This window comes from Abramis brama, assembly GCF_963993115.1.
Source record: "Abramis brama genome assembly, chromosome: 11".
NCBI lineage: Eukaryota > Metazoa > Chordata > Actinopteri > Cypriniformes > Leuciscidae > Abramis > Abramis brama.
The window spans coordinates 1,520,366-1,540,000 of record NC_139973.1 but is presented as its reverse complement, the minus strand read 5'-3'; the positions used below and the strand labels follow the sequence as shown (position 1 = coordinate 1,540,000).

The window sequence follows — 19,635 nt, the reverse complement described above, 5'->3', positions numbered from 1 at the left end:
TAGTAATGTTTTACACGTTTTACAGTGTATACACACACACACACACACACACTCTCGAGGATTTAAGTCTGATATGTGCCTTTGACATTATATTACTGAAGTGACATTATTATTAAAATGACATAATTTCCCCACAGGCCTCCAACGAGCCTGACGTCTACGAGACGAGTGATCTGCCCGAGGATGATCAGGCGCAGTTTGAGTCGGTGAGTATCTGTGTGTGTGTGTGTGTGTGTGTGCAGTGACTCACATTAGAGCTAATTCTACTTTCCCTCCCCGTTCACTAACCCACCATCACTGTCTGACCCGCTCCGGATGCTAGTTTGTGCAAGTAAGACGTCCATGTTTCTCTAATGCAGTAAATGCATGGGTTGAAGTCTTCCTGCCTTTCGCCTGTTTTCTAATCCGGGAAAGTCACACAATTAGAATTTATAATTTTCTCTTATTTTAACTAAGAACAGGTTCTTATATAACTAGTTTTGCCTGTGTGTGTATGTCGTGGGCTTATTACATTATGATAAAGGTGTGAATTGGTAAAAGTGTGTTACAGGTTGTAACCTGCTCTATATAGTTATTCAGTTATAGTGACTCAATGACTGGTTTACTCCTGTAATATTATCACTTTGTTTATAGAATATGGCTCGTGTATTCAGGGTTTCTAACCTAAATTTGTAAACGTAATGCTGTTTGTTAGAAGAACTAACAGTAAGTTCCTGAGAAATGGTGTGGAGTGACGTTTAGCTGTTTAAGTGTGTTTTAAGGAACATGGTGGTAAATTTGACAGTTTGACAGAAGGTGTGTGTGTGTGTGTGTGTTTTCACTAACTTCCTTCTATCACGAATATGTTCTTATATTGTATAAAGCACTTTAAAAGTGCTATATAAATAAAAATGTACTTCTAGGACTGCACAATTTGTGAGAAAAAAAAAATCTAATTTGCAATTTTTTAGTCAAATTTTGTGATGTAAAATGCAATCTTAAAAAAGTTTGCTGTGCTTATTTAAAGGGCTGCACAATTTGGCCTTTTTTTGGGATTATATATCAGTATGAATATAAAATACCAATTATTAAAATAATTTTTTTTAGTATTATTAATATTACCAAATAAAAAATTTATACAAAATATTACTATTGTAATATTTTACCGTACAATCTGAAAGTATTTAGGAGAAATAATTAGTGCTGGGCAAAGATTAATCACATCCAAAATAGAAGTTTGTGTTTACATAATATATGTGTGTGTGCTGTGTATAATTATTTTGTGTGTTATTTATATATAAAATATTTATAATTTATATAGAATATAAATTATGTAGAAATATATATATATATACGGTATACACATGCAAATATTTCTCAAATATATACATGCATATGTGTGTATTTATATATACAAAATAATTATACACATGTATTACATAAACACAAACTTTTATTTTGGATGCGATTAATCTTTGCCCAGCACTAGAAATAATATAATAAACTGTAAAATTACATTACTAATATTCATGGGTGTCTTCATTTTTTTTGTATTTAATTACATTTTTATATTGGCCTTAAAGCAGCGCACATTTATTTTTGGATACACTTTATTTTAGGTGTCATTGTTACAGTGCAATTATATATTTAAGTACTGAGTAATATTAATTAACTACATGTACTTACTATAGGATTAGGGTAGGAATTGGTTGAGGGTTAGTTGCATGTAATTATGCATAATTTACTGTTATTACTATGGTAAGTACATGTAACATGTGACCCTGGATCACAAAACCAGTCACATGTCACACTAGTATATTTGAGGCAATAGCCAACAATACATAGTATGGGTCAAAATTATCGATTTTTATTTTATGCCAAAAATCATTAGGATATTAAGTAAAGATCATGTTCCATGAATATATTTTGTACATTTCCTACCGTAAATATATAAAACATGTATTTCTGTGAGTGAATGCAGCACAATCGCCAACATAAATGCACAGCTTTAAAGGAGATTTTCTCAATGTTTCGATTTTTTTGCACCCTCAGATTCCAGATTTACAATAGTTGCCCTATCCTAACAAACCATACATCAATGGAAAGCTTATTTATTCAGCTTTCATATGGTGTATAAATCTCAATTTCAAAAAATTGACCCATGTGACTGGTTTTGTGGTCCGGGGTGACATATGTAACAAGGAAACTGTAATCGCGGTCTTTGTGATTTGCGATTACGGTTTTATTTTGATGAATTGTGCAGCCCTTCTTCCTCCAGTCTCTCCGTATGTGTGTGACTCTGATCTTGATGCATTGCTTCCCTCATCCTTCTTATTCCTGAAGTGATGGAGTCTGTGTCACTAACATCTGCTCTCTTCCCAGAACAACACGACTAATGTTTGACATGCTCGTTTGTTTCGTGTGTTTGAGTGCTTTCAGCATTTGCTCTTGTGTAAAGCTCTTCTTAGCAGGTGGAGATAACATTACCCACTAACCTGAGAGCAGTTTTGTGTTCATAAGATGATCAGATGAAGAAATGCAGGATCAGTTGTAGGAACGAGACCCTGCGGCTCTAAATAAGACTGATGAAATGAACAAGCAATCCAGTGATACTCACAACACAGCGCTCTGTTCTCCCTTCCCTTCAGCTCCTGTTGTGCATGTCATATGATAACTACATTAATATCTCTCTCTCTTTCTCTTCCTCACTCTCTTCTGTTTTTCTCTTTCTCTTTTGCTCTAACTGTCTTTGGGGACCCAAGGAGCTGGTAAGAGTTTCTGATTCCCCTTTAACACCCAGTGACTCTTCTAAACCAATCAGATCGCGATCTGTGCATGTGCATCTGTGAACTCCACACGCATTTGGACTAACGCTTCCCCCTCTGAGCATTAATGTGATTGGCAATACTGAACAATAATTAATGCCCTGTAAAGTGCAGACTAGTATTAGCTGTGGTGCATGTAGATCTCTTTAATCCCTTAACTATCACTTGTTTTTATTATACATTAGGTATAATTCGAAAGCTTAGAAACTCGAAAATTCATCCTGTGAAAACCATTTTGAAATTGGACATTGCGTTACCATGGAAATGGTACTTTAAATTCTTTTAGCTGGCTCCTCCCCTAGTGGGCGTCGTCCATATTTCAAAATTTATTTTAACTACTTTATTATCATATAAGGTATCGTCGGATAGGTATGAGTCTTAAGGTTCCATATTTGGTGACTATTTTGTGATAGAAGTGATATTTGGACAGAAATGTATTAATTTGTTACAGGAAAATGCACAAAAAAAATTATTCAGTGGAATGTGGTCGACGCCCGGTGGATATTTTTGGTACAGAACAAAATTCGATTTTATAGTAAAAATAATTTGTAAAATATATATTTTATATAAAATAAAAAATGTTTATGAAATAAGTCTCTTATGCTCATCAAGCCTGTGTTTATTTGTTAAAAAATTGGTGAAATATTAAAAGCAGATTTTTTTAAACAGTCTTGATCCTTCAGAAATCATTCTAATATGCTGATTTATTATCAATGCTGGAAACAGTTGTGCTGCTTAATATTTTAATATTTGATTAACAGTAAATCTAAACTTTCATAACTTTTTCATTCTTAACATAGGTCTATATTCTAAAGCAATCTTGAATTACAAACATTTAAGTTTGGATAGTGCATTTTCACATTTATTCTCAAAAAGACCGTTTTTGACAGGAACATTACATCGTCTCTGGTTCTCCGTCATGTCCTCGTCTCAGTGATTCTCCAGAAATGAGAAGTCTGTGTCTGCAACATATGTGCTTTAAATGATGGTGAAAATGCCCTTCGTTCTGACATTCCCAGCCAATTAAAACAGAAAAGTGTCAAATACCGTGTGAGTTCACCGTACGCTTGCATTCATCAGTCTGTGGAAGTGTGTGTTCATGTTTCTCCAGCTTAATGGCCACAGTAGACGCCTCAGAGCAACGTACAGACGTTTCAGCTGCATAGTGTTCTTTCATAATGAACTTTTAGTAGTTTTTACTAAATTAAATGTACATTTAAAGAAGGGAATGAGCCATAGAAAGCACCCTAGTAGTAACACACTAAACAGTTTTGCAGTCAAGCATAGATGTTTTCAGTTTGCTGCAGTATTTTAGACGATTCTGGAGCTTATCAAACACCGTCGGCTTGAATCTCCTCCTGTCAGATTGATGTGTGTGTTTGAGAGGATAAATTGTTTGGTGCACGCACTGATGCATGATGGTCTACGAGTCACGTGTTTCTGTTTGAGTGAATTAAATCAGTTGAGCTGCACAAAAGTCCTGTGTGATCACGACACGCACGTCACTCTTAAAATCAACATTTCAATCAGCCACGCCCCTTCTGTGGGAGGGGCTTAGCTGCCTCAAAGATTCAGCCAATCAGAGCTTCAGAAGCGTCTCCTTTATGATCAGCTGCATGCATTTCTCGTGTGATTGGTTGATAACTCGTCTCACAGGAGGAGCTGTGCAGCGACAGCGTGGAGCGGATCGTCGTCAATCCCAACGCCGCTTACGACAAGTTCAAAGACAAGCACGTCAGCACCAAGGGTTTGGGTGAGTACAGCGATTCCTTGAAGAAAATCTCACAAATGTTCTCATTTCTTACACTCTTGTGAATGTTTCAATGTAAACTTTAAATTTCACTGTAAGAGACGAGATGCATCCAAGCTGTTATAATGAATGCTGACTCAAAAAAACCCATCTTTTTGATAGCGTCTAAATGATGTTTCAATAAAGATGGTTAGTTTATAATTGATGTTTGTCAACAAAGTAAGGATTTGATCAATAGTATAGTTTACAGATGTGTAAATTCAGTCAGAGAAACTGGATCTGGTTTTGCTTGTGTCTGACTAATTTTTTACTTTATTATAGTAAACAAAAACCATTAAAAAAAGTTACTTTAGATGGATTTTTTTTTACCAGAAATGAAATAGTGTTTGAAGTCCCCCTGTAGTCAGTAATTTTATCCCTTAAAACTCATCTTTGATCACCAAAATTAAATATTTAAAAAAAAATTCTTGAAATTTTTTTCTTCATGCCTTAAAATAGCTTGAATGTAACTCGACACCCTTGCCTCATTTAGTATGCGCGGTTCTATGAATATGCAAATGAGCCCCGCCTCCACTCACTCAGCTCAGAGATCCACTGGTTGACGATCACACGTTGATCTGATTGGTTACAAGGTAGTTTGTGACGTCAGAAACACCAGCGATTTCAAAGCGTGTTTTTGAGACTGTCTTTGGTTCACTGCAGTTTTAAGGAGAAAATACTCAGCAATGGAGTCGACTTATGAATTTACACATGGTTTGTCTTAAAGCATATTAAAAACACCACATAGACACATAAACAACATTAAAAGCTGGATTTTCACCAAATATATTTTATATCAGCTAGTTGCCAATGCAACATTTCTAATTTTCCACAAAAAAAAAAAAAAATGTTTTATATATATATATATATATATATATATATATATATATATATATATATGAAGAGTTCAGATGCAAAAGCCTCTAAGTGCCATCTGAAATTTTCTTCTAAAATGATCATTTTTATCAAGCTCGTATATTTAAGTTCAATAATTTCACTTAAATGGCAATGCAAATTACCTATTAATTGTCATTTAAGTGAAATTACTGAACTTAAATATACAAGCTTTATAAAAATGATCATTCTAGAAGAAAATTTCAGATGGCACTCAGAGGCTTTTGCATCTGAACTCTTCATATATATATATATATATATAGAATATAATTCACACTATTTATAAAAATCTATAATACTATTTTAATGATGCTAAAATAACACTGGCGTGATTGTGTGCAGATTTCTCGGACCGCATCAGTAAGACCAGCAGGGTGGGCTACGAGTCTGGAGAATACGAGCTTGTGAGTGATTCGAACCGCTTCATGATTCCTTTGGTTTAATGGAGTCCCTCATGGTTTGTCCTGATTAATGTCCTCTGGTCCTGCAGTTAGCCGAGGGTTGTGGCGTGAAGGAAACTCCTCAGCAGAAATATCAGCGGCTGGTGAACGAGATTCACGAGCTCTGCCAAGATGTGGAGCGTATTCAGGTCAGAACCAAACATCAGCTTTTCTTTCATGTTCCCGAGGTCTCATATACTCTCACCATCTGCAATATTCGCATGAAATTTGATTTTTTTTAAAATTACATGACTATAAATAAGTGGAAAAAGACAATAATTATTATATAGTTAATAGTTAATTATATATTATTATATAATTAAGTGGAATTTAATAGAAATGAAAAAAAGTAATAAATAATTAAATAATAATAATTTATAATAATAATTTTTCACAGTATAAGTTGGTTCTTTATATCGAAAACTATATCAGTTATTTTAGTTTTATTCTAGTTTTGAATTAGATTTTATTTTTATATATTTTTTCAAATTTATTGTGTGCTTTTGTCATTTTATAAAAACATTTTTTTTTTAATATTGATATTTAGGTTTAATTCATTTTCATTTCAAGTTTTAGTTTTTATGGAAACATCTGCTTCTCTCATTCACACGAGTTCTTGTATCACCATCTGCAATATTCCATAGAACAGATACAAAGTGTCAATTTTGATTTCATGGTGACTTTAATTACATGACTTTTGTTATTATTTTTTTTCCACCCCTGAAGATAGCAGTGCTGCTGATAAACAGCTAATGTTTTACTGTGACGTTCATGCGTGTGTGTGTGTGTCCTGCAGGTCACCACTAAAGAGAGCAGTGCCGAGGAGCGCTTGACTCCAGTGGCTTTGGCTCAGCAAGCGGCGCAGCTCAAACAGCAGCTGGTTTCTGCTCATCTGGACTCTCTGCTCGGACCCAACGCCCACATCAACCTCACCGACCCTGACGGAGCTCTAGCCAAGTGAGTCCAGACTTCTGTGGCCGCTTGCAGAAACTGCTTAGACTAGTCTTAAAGGGCTGGTATAATGAATAATGCCCCTTTTTACAAGATGTAAAATAAGTCTCTGATGTCCCCAGAGTGTGTGTGTTTACATTTACATTTATGCATTTGGCAGACGCTTTTATCCAAAGCGACTTACATTGCATTTCAAGCTACACATTTTACATTCTTAACAGTTCTTGCTTTCCCTGGGAATTGAACCCATGACCTTGGCGTTGCTCTACTGTTTGAGCTACAGGAAAACTTTTAGCTCAAAATACCCCACAGATTATTTTTTATAGCATGTTAAAATTCCCTCTTTTTTGAGGGTCAGCAAAAACGTGTCGTTTTGTGTGTGTTCCTTTAAATGCAAATGAGCTGCTGCTCCCGGCACAGAGGGCGGAGCTTCAAGAGCTCAATCTTAGCAGCTTGCAGACACGCACTAAAATGTCAGAAACTGTTCAGCCTTTTATGTTCAAACCAAAGTCAGACAATGATGGAGAGCAGGGCTTGACATTAACTTTTGTGCTCACTAGTCAATGTGGCTAGTGGTTTTCCAAAGTTACTAGCATTTTTACTAGCCACATTTTTGTTGCTGTGAAATTACCTGATAAAAGTTGACTATGGCGTACTAAAATTTACTTGAACTAGATTTACAACCCTTTTAAATGTAAAACCACTGTACAGACCCAAATCAAGACTACATAAATATATAACAATACAGGTCATTATCATTAGCTCTGATAAGGTTGTGTGTAAAGCTCCTTTTTTTTAAAATAAAACCATGTATTATATGTCGCCACATAGCTCCACCGGCATACGACGTAACTCCAGCAGGGCAGCTAGCTGTCTCTTCGTTTCTGTGTTGTCAGTCACAAGTGCGCAAGCGCAAGGCAACACTGTGTGCATGTAATACTCATTAGGGCTGTCAAAATTGCTCCAAAATGACGTTCGAATATTCCCTCTAAAAAAAAAATAACACATAGCCTATATTCGAACTATTCGAACATCTGGTTGCACAATGCGCATTTTGTCAATGACGCGCATTACGTCAATAACAGGACAAATTAATACAAAGAGACATAACTACTTGTATAGGTAGTTTATTTAAGTTTAAACATATTTGACAGCGTATTACCTACACAAAAACAAGTAAATCAACTAATGGCCAAGACCGCAGACCTCACTCTCGCTCGCTCACTCGCAGGCACTCTCTCTCTCGCGCGCCCTCACCCTCATGCTGCGTTCACACCAAACGCGAATAGAGCGTCTGGCGCGAGTGATTTCAATGTTAAGTCAATGTAAAGACGCGTTTATGCGCGTCTGGAGGTCTTGCGGCGCGAATGAGGCGTCACGCTCTCTGCGCATAACGGTTTAAATGAACAACAACACAAGCAAATGTTGAGTGCTGATCAAGAGTTTTGTGCAAGCAATTTAAGGTCGCGACTCTTATATAGCAGGCTTCATTCAGTGATTGAAACAAATATTATTAAAGGGGTCATGACATGGTTTTTTCTTTTCTTTTATTGTGTTCCCTTAGGTGCAATTATAGTATTACTATAGTTTTTTGGACAAAAAACGTTTAAAATTTAGTGATTTATGACCTTTTCCCACCCTGTTTCTCATGCTCTGATTCAAAAGTCTGTTTTGGGGGTGTTTCCCCTTTAAGAGTTCAGTGTTAACACCCACTGTTATGATTGGATAACGTCAGTGCCTATGCATCAATTGTTAACGCCCCCTTGTCAAAACGTGCGGATTTTGCGGAGCTGTGTTTACCGTTACCATAGTAACGGGTGATGCGTGCGAGGCGATGGCGATTGCAATGATGTTTGAGTCGGAATCAGAGGAAATGAACCATCAACACAACTAAGAATGCATCAGCCCGTCCACATAGAAAGTGTGAAACTATTTTGTCAGTTTAACAGCCTACATCTTTTAATAGCCTACGGGGCATGAACATGACGGTCATAAAACAATAAGTAGGCTAAAAAACACGGTGATTATTCATAATGAATTAAACTGCAATTAACGTTTTAAAAAAGTTTTACGTTTTAAATAGCCTACATTACTTACAGTTTGCGTCGTCGTTGTGTAGCCCAGAATAGTCCACACGGCCTTATCTTGTACAAAAGTTTTCTGGCAAAGCCAGCATCAAACTGCGATTGTTCTCAACTGTCACTCATCCTTGAAATGTGGAGAACACACGCTTAAATTAACACTGCCGTGACTGGGACGTCCGCGAAAACACATGTGAAGCGCGTGACAGATGCGATGATGAAATGAGGCGTAGTTATCTTGCGCTTGAAGCGTAGTTGTCTACGCTGGAGGCGGTCATATGCAAACGACTGCTACGTCACTTCGTACCGTGACGTCACTTCATACCATGGATCCAGAACGAGCTGTATTTAGAGCTTGATTAAATAAATGCTTCGTTTATAATGGGGAGGACGTCTTAAAGGGTACATAACATACACAGTTTCACCTAATCTCATGTTAATCTTGAGTACCTATAGAGTAGTAGTGCATCCTTCATATCTCCAAAAAGTCTTTAGTTTTATCATATTTATAAAAGAAAAATACAGCTTTCCGATTCTCTCCGGAAAAAGCCGAGCTCCTGGAGGCGTGCCGTGGGCGGAGCTATAGAGTCAACATATATTCACTATGTGCTGATTTCCAGCAAAAGACAGAAATCCAGTTGTACTTACATGAATGGGGTATTTTATCACTGGGACCGCTCCACGTTATAATAGCAAACGATGTGCAAATCCAGCGTCGACCTGGGCCTTGTTAATAAAACGTTCGTCACTGAAATGACCAGAACACACAACCGCACTTGCTACACTCCGTTGCTGCCCCGGAAAAACAAACTGCATCCACTGTTCCTGTAACGCTGGGTTCTTTGGGAAGCTGATCACGGTAAGCTTTCCCTCACATCCAAAAACACACTTTGGAGACATTCTTGAACAAATCCTACGCAGCGCTGCCGATGATTTCCTGTTGAAGCGCGTTGATGTGCGCGGTCTCGCTCTCCTCTGGTCGACGTGTGCGCGGGCGCGCTTTTCCGAGAGAAATGCTCATATAAGGAGTTCCACTCTCGTCTACGTCATTAGATCCACGATCGAAAAAAAACATCCGAAACTTGTACCAACCCGGAAGTAAGATTTTCGGCACAGAAATTCTCCGTTATTCGTCCAAAATATTTTTTTTAAACTTTGGCCATGTTTAGCATGAGAATCCATCTCTTTAACACTGTAAACAACTCTGAATACATGAAACACCATTGTACCCCCCCTTTAAGCTATGAAACTTGCAGGACGTTTTAATGGTACAAAGACCTCTTATATACCAAAAGATCAAGGCAAATTTGGTTTCTCATGTCATGACCCCTTTAACATTAATTGAAGTTTTACAGTATATAGAACCGACATTGAACGCTCCGAGCGAGCTGTGCTGTGCTAAACATGGAACTTTTCCTTGACATGAAACGGTAAATAATCAAACCAAGCCTGCAGTGCATGAAACTGCTGTATCTAACCTACCTTATTCATGCAATATCTATTCAGTCAGTACAGTAGCCTACACTTTAGTAATGTTTCTGTTTAACGTTAACGCTTCTTCCTGTTTCCTGTGACCTGTCCCTGACCCCTCAGACAGCCGCGCCTCTGCTCCCGCGGGCGTTTTTCCACATTCGAATATTCATTTTCACCTTCGAAATTCTGTTTTTTTAAACTATTCAAATATATATTCGAATTTAGAATATTCGTTGACAGCCCTAATACTCATGGGAGTTGTAGTGTCGTAGTGTCACACTTATTTCAGATGCCTTTTGAAAAGACTACAATTATTCAACCCACCAAAGTGGCTAGTTGGAGTGCCTATGTTACCCGCCACGAGCAAAATCCACCCGCATTTGGCGGGTTGGCGGGTGTTAATGTCAAGCCCTGATGCAGAGACTCGAGAAGAAGTGACAACATGTAGAAGCATCAGGACTTTTCTGAATGGTTAGTTGATGAATTTATGTAGATGATGTGGAGTTAACTATCTTCAAGTCATTGATTAGCATATTCTGTCATGATAATCTATAAATCGTGTTCCAGGGGCGGGGTTTATGTAAATTTTTGGGTTTGTGATGTCACTAACCCGGGAGGAAGCGTTTGTTGTAGTCCTTAAAAAGTGATTTCTGTAAAAGTAAATATCTTCCTTTGCTTTGAACTTTGAGCGTTGTAACTTTGCAGATGTTGTTTACGCTCAAACAGCAACATTACACACTAACTAAAGTTAGAAAAGTCAAATCATAATCAACCACCCCTTTAATAATTAGTCATTATATGATATAGTAATTATATAGTCAATTATGTGTGTGTGAAGCATCTCTTCTTCTGTTTCTCTCGCGCAGGCGGTTGTTGACTCAGCTGGAAGTGGCGCGGGGCGTCCGGAGCGGTTCAGGAGGAGAGGGAAAGACAGCGCCACCCAAAGGCCCGGATGGAGTGATTCTCTACGAGCTTCACAGCCGACCGGAGCAAGAGAAGTTCACTGAATCTGCCAAGGTACGGCTTCGTATAACATCCGGCGTACTGGTGGAACGGATCACAAAATTCACGGTTCGGATCATTTACGTTTACGAGCCATGGATTGGATAATTTTTCGGATCAGCAAAAAAAAGAGACTCTTTTCAGACTCAGAGCGATCTCTGTCAGTGATGGGCGTATTCGTTCAGTAGATCCCACCAATCACATGCCCCTCTTCACAGCCGAGCTGAAATGCTATTTGCTGACGTTACGCAAATGAGACCTAACTAATACTGTCGTATTTTTTTGTATGTTTTACAGTTTTTAGAGAAGTGCATGACATGAATAAAACGTAATGAATTCATTTTTGATAATACAAAATGAACACAAAACACCAACATCTAAGATTATCTCGTACCGGGCCAGGCAAGACTGTCCTCAAGAGTCCTGAGTTTTTTGCCTCCTCTGCGTTTAAAATTGTTTGAATGTGTAAGTTGGCAAGCCAAAACGTGTTCAAATTCTAAAATTTCACTCTATGATGGATTAAATTTTGCGAATCGCATGCGTGCCGAACCGTGGGGCAGCTGGTCCGTGCGGATCTGCGATCCTATCAAAAATCCTTTGATCAAATACCTAATCCGTTGTGATGTCACTTCCTGATGTGTTTCCTGACGCACAGCTTCTCTCTGTGACTGTAGGTTGCGGAGCTCGAGAGGCGATTGGCTGAACTGGAGATGTCGATCGGCTCCGGCTCGGATAAACAGGTGCACGAGACACGTTTACCACACACACACACACACACACACACTGATAGAGTTGGTGCACGAGACACGTTTACCAGCTAAACTGATGGAGTTGATGCACACACACACACACACACTCACACACACACACACACACTGATAGATTTGGTAAACTGATGGAGTTGATGCACACACACACACACACACACACACACACACACTCACACACACACACACACACTGATAGATTTGGTGCACGAGACACGTTTACCAGCTAAACTGATGGAGTTGATGCGCACACACACACACACACACACACACACTGATAGAGTTGGTGCACGAGAGACGTTTACCAGCTAAACTGATGGAGTTGATGCACACGCACGCACTCACACACACTCACACACACACACTGATAGAGTTGGTGCACGAGACACGTTTACCAGCTAAACTGATGGAGTTGATGCACACACACACACACACACACACACACACACTGATAGATTTGGTGCACGAGACACGTTTACCAGCAAACCTGATGGAGTTGATACACACACACACACACACACACACTGATAGAGTTGGTGCACGAGACACGTTACCAGCTAACCTGATGGAGTTGATACACACACACACACACACACACACACTCACACACACTGATAGATTTGGTGCACGAGACACGTTTACCAGCTAACCTGATGGAGTTGATACACACACACACACACACACACACACACACACACACACACACTCACACACACTGATAGAGTTGGTGCACGAGACACGTTTACCAGCAAACCTGATGGAGTTGATGCTTTTAATCCTATAAAGCCACATATTTGATACATGAATTTCTAAGGCCTTGTTGGAAAGTTTTCTTTCATCGAAGCCGAGACCAGGAGACGTTGGGATCGCGTTCAACAGAAGTTATTCTTTATTGAGAACTCCGCTGTACGTGGCTGCAGGAATCCAACATTATCTAACTAAGGGAACTTTACATGGTATCTTACAGGCATTTTAGGAGGAGGGACTTTTGAAGGTGGAGACAAATTCAAACAAAGCATGTAACAGGTTTAGGTAACACCCTAGACTGAGGGTCTGGCCAATCTCAATCCAATCAACATAACCATTCAAACGCATATGTGCTAATCCAATCAGCCCAACGATTCAATGTCTGGACTGTGGCTCTGAGTGAAACTGGGACTCCAGAGCCATTAAAGACAATAAGGAGAAAACAGGAATTGAAACTTTGCTGAGCAGAATCATTATCTCAACCTTAAACGCTAAATACAATATTCTTTACCATGATGTTATGTATGGAAGCATATTTGAAATAGATTTAAAATTTGTAACCCTTCAGCCTCTAAATATTGAACATGATCTGATAAACCTGTCAGTCTCCTCCAGTGCTTCTGTCTCTGATCGACAGTTTACACTGTTTTATAAAGTAAAAGTCTTTCAGTTTAATTGTACAAACGTCCTTCAGCTCGAGTCTTTATGATCTGAAATCTGCACTGATTTTATAAAGTCAACATAAGAATAATTTTGATATTGTTAGTAATATTTCAGCTGGACTGAAGCAGGTTTACTTGATTATCAATCATCATTTAATATAAAAATCACGAGTGTCAAATTGAGGAAGGTTTATTTGTTCGTCTCTCAATCATCATTGTATTGCGTTATATGTTTTAAAACTACAGAGCTTTGAACAAAAAACTAAGCATTTAAATATCACGATCTTATTATAAGACATATTATTGGCAGATATTGATATTCATATGCATTTTATGTAAGTATCTTCTACTGATATAAAGATCTCACTGATTTACAAGCATCAGAATTTCATATAAATATCAGAATCTGCAGCAAACAGCATATTTTTGCTCAGTTTTGAGTAAAATTGAGCTGTTTTTCCTCCATATTCTCACTATATCAGACTATATGAGCCATAAAAGCCTGATGCATCAAATATGATACTAAACATAAAACACAAATGCAAACTTTTGAACCTTTTGTGTGTTTTTTTCAGGGTCCGCTCAGTGCCGGGGTCCAGGGAGCCAGTCTGACGGTGAACACACACACACACACACACACACACACACACACACACACACACACACACACACACACTGATCAATAAACAGCACCATTAATATTAACAACCAACATCTTGACTGTCAAAGAGACGCATTCATGAAAATAAAAGGAGTTTTATTATTTAGTTAACATCATAGACTGGTTAACATGCATGTTAGAGACTGGAATCACCAGAAAATACATAGATAGCAGATTTTGAGACCACTTGATGTAGAATGAGTGAATGTCGTTATGTGATGGGAATAATAATATTTCATAACTCATAGGACACTATCGAGCTTCTGCAGGCTCGTGTCAGTGCGCTGGACGCCGCCACACTGGACCAGGTGGAAGCCCGACTACAGGTGAACATGAGGATATCATCATCATCATCATCATCATCATCATCATATGAGTATACAGTCAAACCAAAATTTACTCAGACACCTTCAACATTTCTCACATTATCACAGTTTATTCGCTCATAGTTTAGAAAATGGTATGAAGAATTATTGGGTGTAATATGTCACGGTTTACTTTATTTTGCTCTCCTCACTTACATTAATGAACTATAGTGTCCTGGGTGCAGTTGTAAAAAAATAGCAAAAAATATATCTGGTGTCTGGATAATGTTTGGTGTGGCTGTATGTGGAGCTGTGACTGAGACTGACTGCGGTGTGATTTTCTTCCAGAGTGTTCTGGGGAAGATGAATGAAATTGCCAAACACAAGACGGCCATCGAGGATGCTGAGACCCAGAATAAGGTGCGCCCCACATGACTGAGTGAACCAGGTGTCCTGTACTGATGACATCATCAGATGTAGTATGAGCAGGTGTCCTGTACTGATGACATCATCAGATGTAGTATGAGCAGGTGTGGTGTCTTTCAGGTGTCTCAGCTGTATGATGTGGTTCAGAAGTGGGATGCGATGGCCACGTCCCTCCCGCAGGTGGTGCAGAGACTGACGGCTGTCAAAGAGCTGCATGAACAGGGTATTCTTTCACTTCATCATCACTTTCACTTCATCACTTTCACTTCATCACTTTCACTTCATCACTTTCACTTCATCATCTCTATCACTTCATCACTTTCACTTCATCACTTTCACTTCATCATCACTATCACTTCATCATCACTTTCATCTCTATCACTTCATCATCTGTTTCATCTCTTTCCGCATTTTTATAATGCATTTCACTGCTACTTTTGGTTTGCGATTTGAATACCTTTTTAATTGGCTAGAAAATTATGCAAAATGTCAAAAAAAGTCAAAAATTGTCCTAAAAATGGTCTCATTTTCTTTCTGCAAAATATAATATTAAAAAATAAATAATGATAATTGTAATTCTTATTATTATTAACCCCCAAAATAATAGTTCTACTAATAATAAAATTGTTATTATTATTATTATTATTAATCCCCCATCCAAAAATGTTATTGTTATATAATAATTATTGTTTGGATATTTTGAGAGGGCGTACTTGAGAAAATACGAGAGGTCATTCATGTCCAATTTCCGACTAGGAATTTTTCAACCTGAAAACTCATATTTATGATAATTCCAAAAATGTTATTGTTATTATTGTTAATAATAATTACAGATCATTGTAAGATAAGTTCTATAGCAGCAAACTATTTTATTATAAATTATTATTATCATAATCCTCCCCCAAAACAATAACAAACCTCATCAAAATAATCATTATAATTAGAATAACTGCAGATTGTTTTAAGATGATCTGTTGTTCTATAGCAGAAACATATTTTCGTTGTGGGGTGAAAGAAGAGCTAGACATTTCTATACAGTTTCATGAGATTCATTTCAGTAATTACTTTATGATGGAGATGTCTCAATACAGGAAGTCTTCATGCCGTTTGTACAGGTGTGTATTATTATTTTCTTCTTCTTTCTTTCTGTGGTGTTTCAGCGATGCAGTTTGGCCAGCTGTTGACCCATCTGGACACGACACAGCAGATGATCAACAACTCTCTGAAGGACAACACCACTCTCCTCACGCAGGTATCGCTCCTGTCCCACCAGAACGCTCGTGACTTACACTCAAACCAACATTTACTCAGACTCCTTCAACATTCACATTATCACAGTTTATTCACTATAGTTTAGAAAATGGTAATAATATGAGCAGAACTCAGTTGATATTTGACTGGTTTTGTCCGTCCTTCTGTTAGACTCTCACACATGAATTATGTTGAATATCTGTCAGCTGTTAAATTTAACTACACAATTAGATAATACCAGTTTAGCTCAACCAATCACCAAGCAATGCTTCATTTTGTTCAGTCTGTGTGTAAAAAGAGCATTAGCAATTAAAGAAAACACACTTCAGCAAAACATGATCAGATCAAAGTGTCTGAGTAATATTTGGTCACAAATGTCATAGTCACTGTATGAAGAATTATTGGGTGTAATATGTCACAATTTACTTTATTTTGCTCTCCTCACTTACATTAATGAACTATAGTCAGGGTTCCCACGGGTCCTTGAAATTCTTGAAGCACACACAGATACAGGTCCTTGAAAGTGCTTGAATTTATTTTGTGCAAGTGTCCATATAATCATGTCAAGTCATCTTCATTTATATAGCGCTTTTAACAATGTAGATTGTTCCAAAGTGGCTTTACAGATACAAGGATAGTTTACAGTAACAGAGATTGTTTTGGCTTTATAGCAGATCTAGAATAAAGTTATTGTCCAGCTAAAGTTCATTTGATTGATTCACATCCATCGCAACGATCATTAGTTATTAACTTTTATTAGCTAACACGACACCGCTCTAACAGGAAACTCTACGCAGACTTTAAACGCGAAACCCGTGAGAACGCTGAGGCGCTCACATGCGTATTACGAGTTCAGGATATTGGTAAGTGCGTTTGGATATATGTGCGCAGGTTTGGAATTCCCTACAAACCAAGCCTTAAAAAACGACTTGTCTGGCCTTAACATTTTGATACAGAATTGTATCACTTCGGAGTAGATACGCGAACCGAATTATCCCGACAACGCTTTATCTGTAGAGTGGTAAAGGGATCCTCCATAAGGAGAGTCTAGCTGGCACTTCAGCACTGCGTTGACATCGGGTCCAGGCGAAGGTCCTTCATCAGATCTGGATACGGCCTGGATCCGGCGGACTGCGGGAAAACCTCGGGATAAACAAAGACACTAAAATTAGCATAGACGCCATTCTTCTCATGATGTAACGAGTACATCAGGATTTATGCGATCCCTTATTTATTTAATCCCTCCGGTCCGCTAATGTGTTATTCCGCCAACACTTCGTGGCCTATGCGCGCTAGCTCTCTTGATTTACATTAGTTACGCACGTTTACGTGTTACGCCGTGTTTCCCGCGTGAGGTGCTTTGTGTTGTACGTTGCCATGACATTCACGCGCAAAACTGTAACAATGTATCTTACAAGGTAACACGATGTCACCTTGCTCTCACTTGAAGTGTGTCCCACATTAAGGCTGAATCCCAATTCTCTGTCTTACCCCTAGCCCTAGCCCTTCGTCTTACCCCTAGCCCTAGCCCTTCGTCTTACCCCTAGCCCTTTTCCCTCGAAACCGAGTGGTAAGCGCTAGGGGTGAAAACATACCCCTATGAAATGAGACACCACTTGGTTACATCATCATACATCGTTACTAATATTTTTTATACACACTGCATGGTGTTTTGTATCTGTTTCAGTTATCACTGTTTTGAATGTCACTGATGTTCAGAAACACTTTCTTTGTCTTGTTGTTGTCTTTATTTTTCAATCAATCATTTAAGCCGAAAATACTTACATTTATGGGACTCTCTTGATGGCATGTCCGCCATTGTTGCCGGTTGCGCAGTGCATTCTGGGTACCCCTTGGTTTCAAGTAAGCTCGCGAAAATTCTTGGTTTTAAGGGGTATCTACCCCTTCCCCTTAGCCCTACCCCTAGATCAAAATGAGAATTGGGATAGCCCTTACTCTCACGTGAACGTGCAAAACTAAGGGGAAGGGGTAAGGGGTAAGACAGAGAATTGGGATTCAGCCTTAGTCCTTGAGTTTGAGGGTGCTGCACCTGGAAAGTCCTTGAAAGATCCTTGAATTTGAAGTGAACCGAAGTGTGGGAACCCTGTAGTGTCCTGGACCTGCACACACTAGTAAAAATGAATCTGGTGTCTGAATAATGTTCTCAGGTCCAGCAAACCATGAAGGAGAACCTGGTGGCCGTGGAGGAGAACTTCTCCGCACTGGACCAGAGGATGAAGAAGCTCTCCAAGTAAAAGCGTCTCGCGTGAGCAGAGAGAACGAAGGAAGAGGCAGTTTGACGTTCCTCACATTAGAATCCAGCTCTTTTTCTCATGTCGCCCTCTTGTTTCTCCGCAAAGTTTAGATGAAGTTCGAGACCAAAATGTTTCACACTACAAACATCCTAAAGCTTCACCTTTCCTCCTGAGACGCTTCGTCCGTCAGATACTGTAAGTCACGCACACAAACGCAAACCCAAACCCTCAGACTGCCTGTCTGTGATGATCTGATGATGTCTGTAGCAGAGAGAGATCTGAAGCACTTCTCCATCACGATCCACGTGGACTTTGTTTCGGAAGTGAGCAGACGCTGTGTGTAAATACAGGCTTATATGTACTTTAACTTGTTCTCATGAGAGATCGCTTGCAACCGTTATTGTATTAATGTGTGGAACACAGTCCACTAATTATGATAATTTTCCAATATAGAATTTCAAAGGCATCTCTGGATAATAAAATGCTTCCAGAAATCAGTTTCATGCTCTTGTTTTTGTCGTTGAAGGTTCACATGTGTATAAAGTGTTTGTAAAAATGTTTTGCATAACTTTTCCAGAGTTAGAAATTGATGATATTTACGATTTAATCCATTCACTCAAGTTATATGCATTGCTTTAATTCACTACATATTATTTTCATATGGCCATTAGTTTGTTCTTCAGCTTAGGTTAGTTCATCTCAAGGGTTTTTTCCTCCGAAACCTAAATTTCGGTCAAATACAGGCTATTGTTGTTGTGTATAAAACACAATATGCTTCAAATGGCTATTCATATGTTAAAATGAATATTTTAATGACGATACAAGGGGATGTCGCTGTTGTGGAAAAACTAATAAACAATAGTAGTCAGTTTCCCAGTAGTTAATATGACTAGAGAGGGCACTTATGCCCAATTTCCGACTAGGAAACTTGTATTTATGATGATTATGATGTCATATGAAGGCATTACATGTCTGTTTATTGTGAGTTGTGCTGCCATGTTCAGCTGTTGTGGAAAAACTAATAAACAACAGATAAAGTTTATGGCCCGCCCAACTCAGAAACTGGGGAATCAAAATTATCTCAAGAGTTTTTCAGTAGTAAATACAGTATTCAACATTTGAAGTGG

At 38.4% G+C, this 19,635-nt stretch overlaps 1 protein-coding gene across 1 annotated transcript in view; it reads left to right on the top strand.

Moving 5' to 3' along the window:
* dctn2 (dynactin 2 (p50)) overlaps positions 1–19,006 on the top strand; it is a 20,310-nt gene extending 1,304 nt beyond the window's left edge. The window contains exons 2-14 of the mRNA XM_084129118.1: positions 138–206; positions 4,461–4,557; positions 5,830–5,891; positions 5,978–6,076; positions 6,724–6,884; positions 11,299–11,449; positions 12,109–12,174; positions 14,186–14,224; positions 14,520–14,597; positions 14,925–14,996; positions 15,123–15,225; positions 16,163–16,254; positions 18,422–19,006. Coding sequence (XP_083985244.1) covers positions 138–206; positions 4,461–4,557; positions 5,830–5,891; positions 5,978–6,076; positions 6,724–6,884; positions 11,299–11,449; positions 12,109–12,174; positions 14,186–14,224; positions 14,520–14,597; positions 14,925–14,996; positions 15,123–15,225; positions 16,163–16,254; positions 18,422–18,508 — 1,176 coding nt within the window. The 3' untranslated portion in view covers positions 18,509–19,006. The remainder of the gene's footprint in view (positions 1–137; positions 207–4,460; positions 4,558–5,829; positions 5,892–5,977; positions 6,077–6,723; positions 6,885–11,298; positions 11,450–12,108; positions 12,175–14,185; positions 14,225–14,519; positions 14,598–14,924; positions 14,997–15,122; positions 15,226–16,162; positions 16,255–18,421) is intronic.
* The last annotated feature ends 629 nt before the right edge of the window (positions 19,007–19,635 follow it).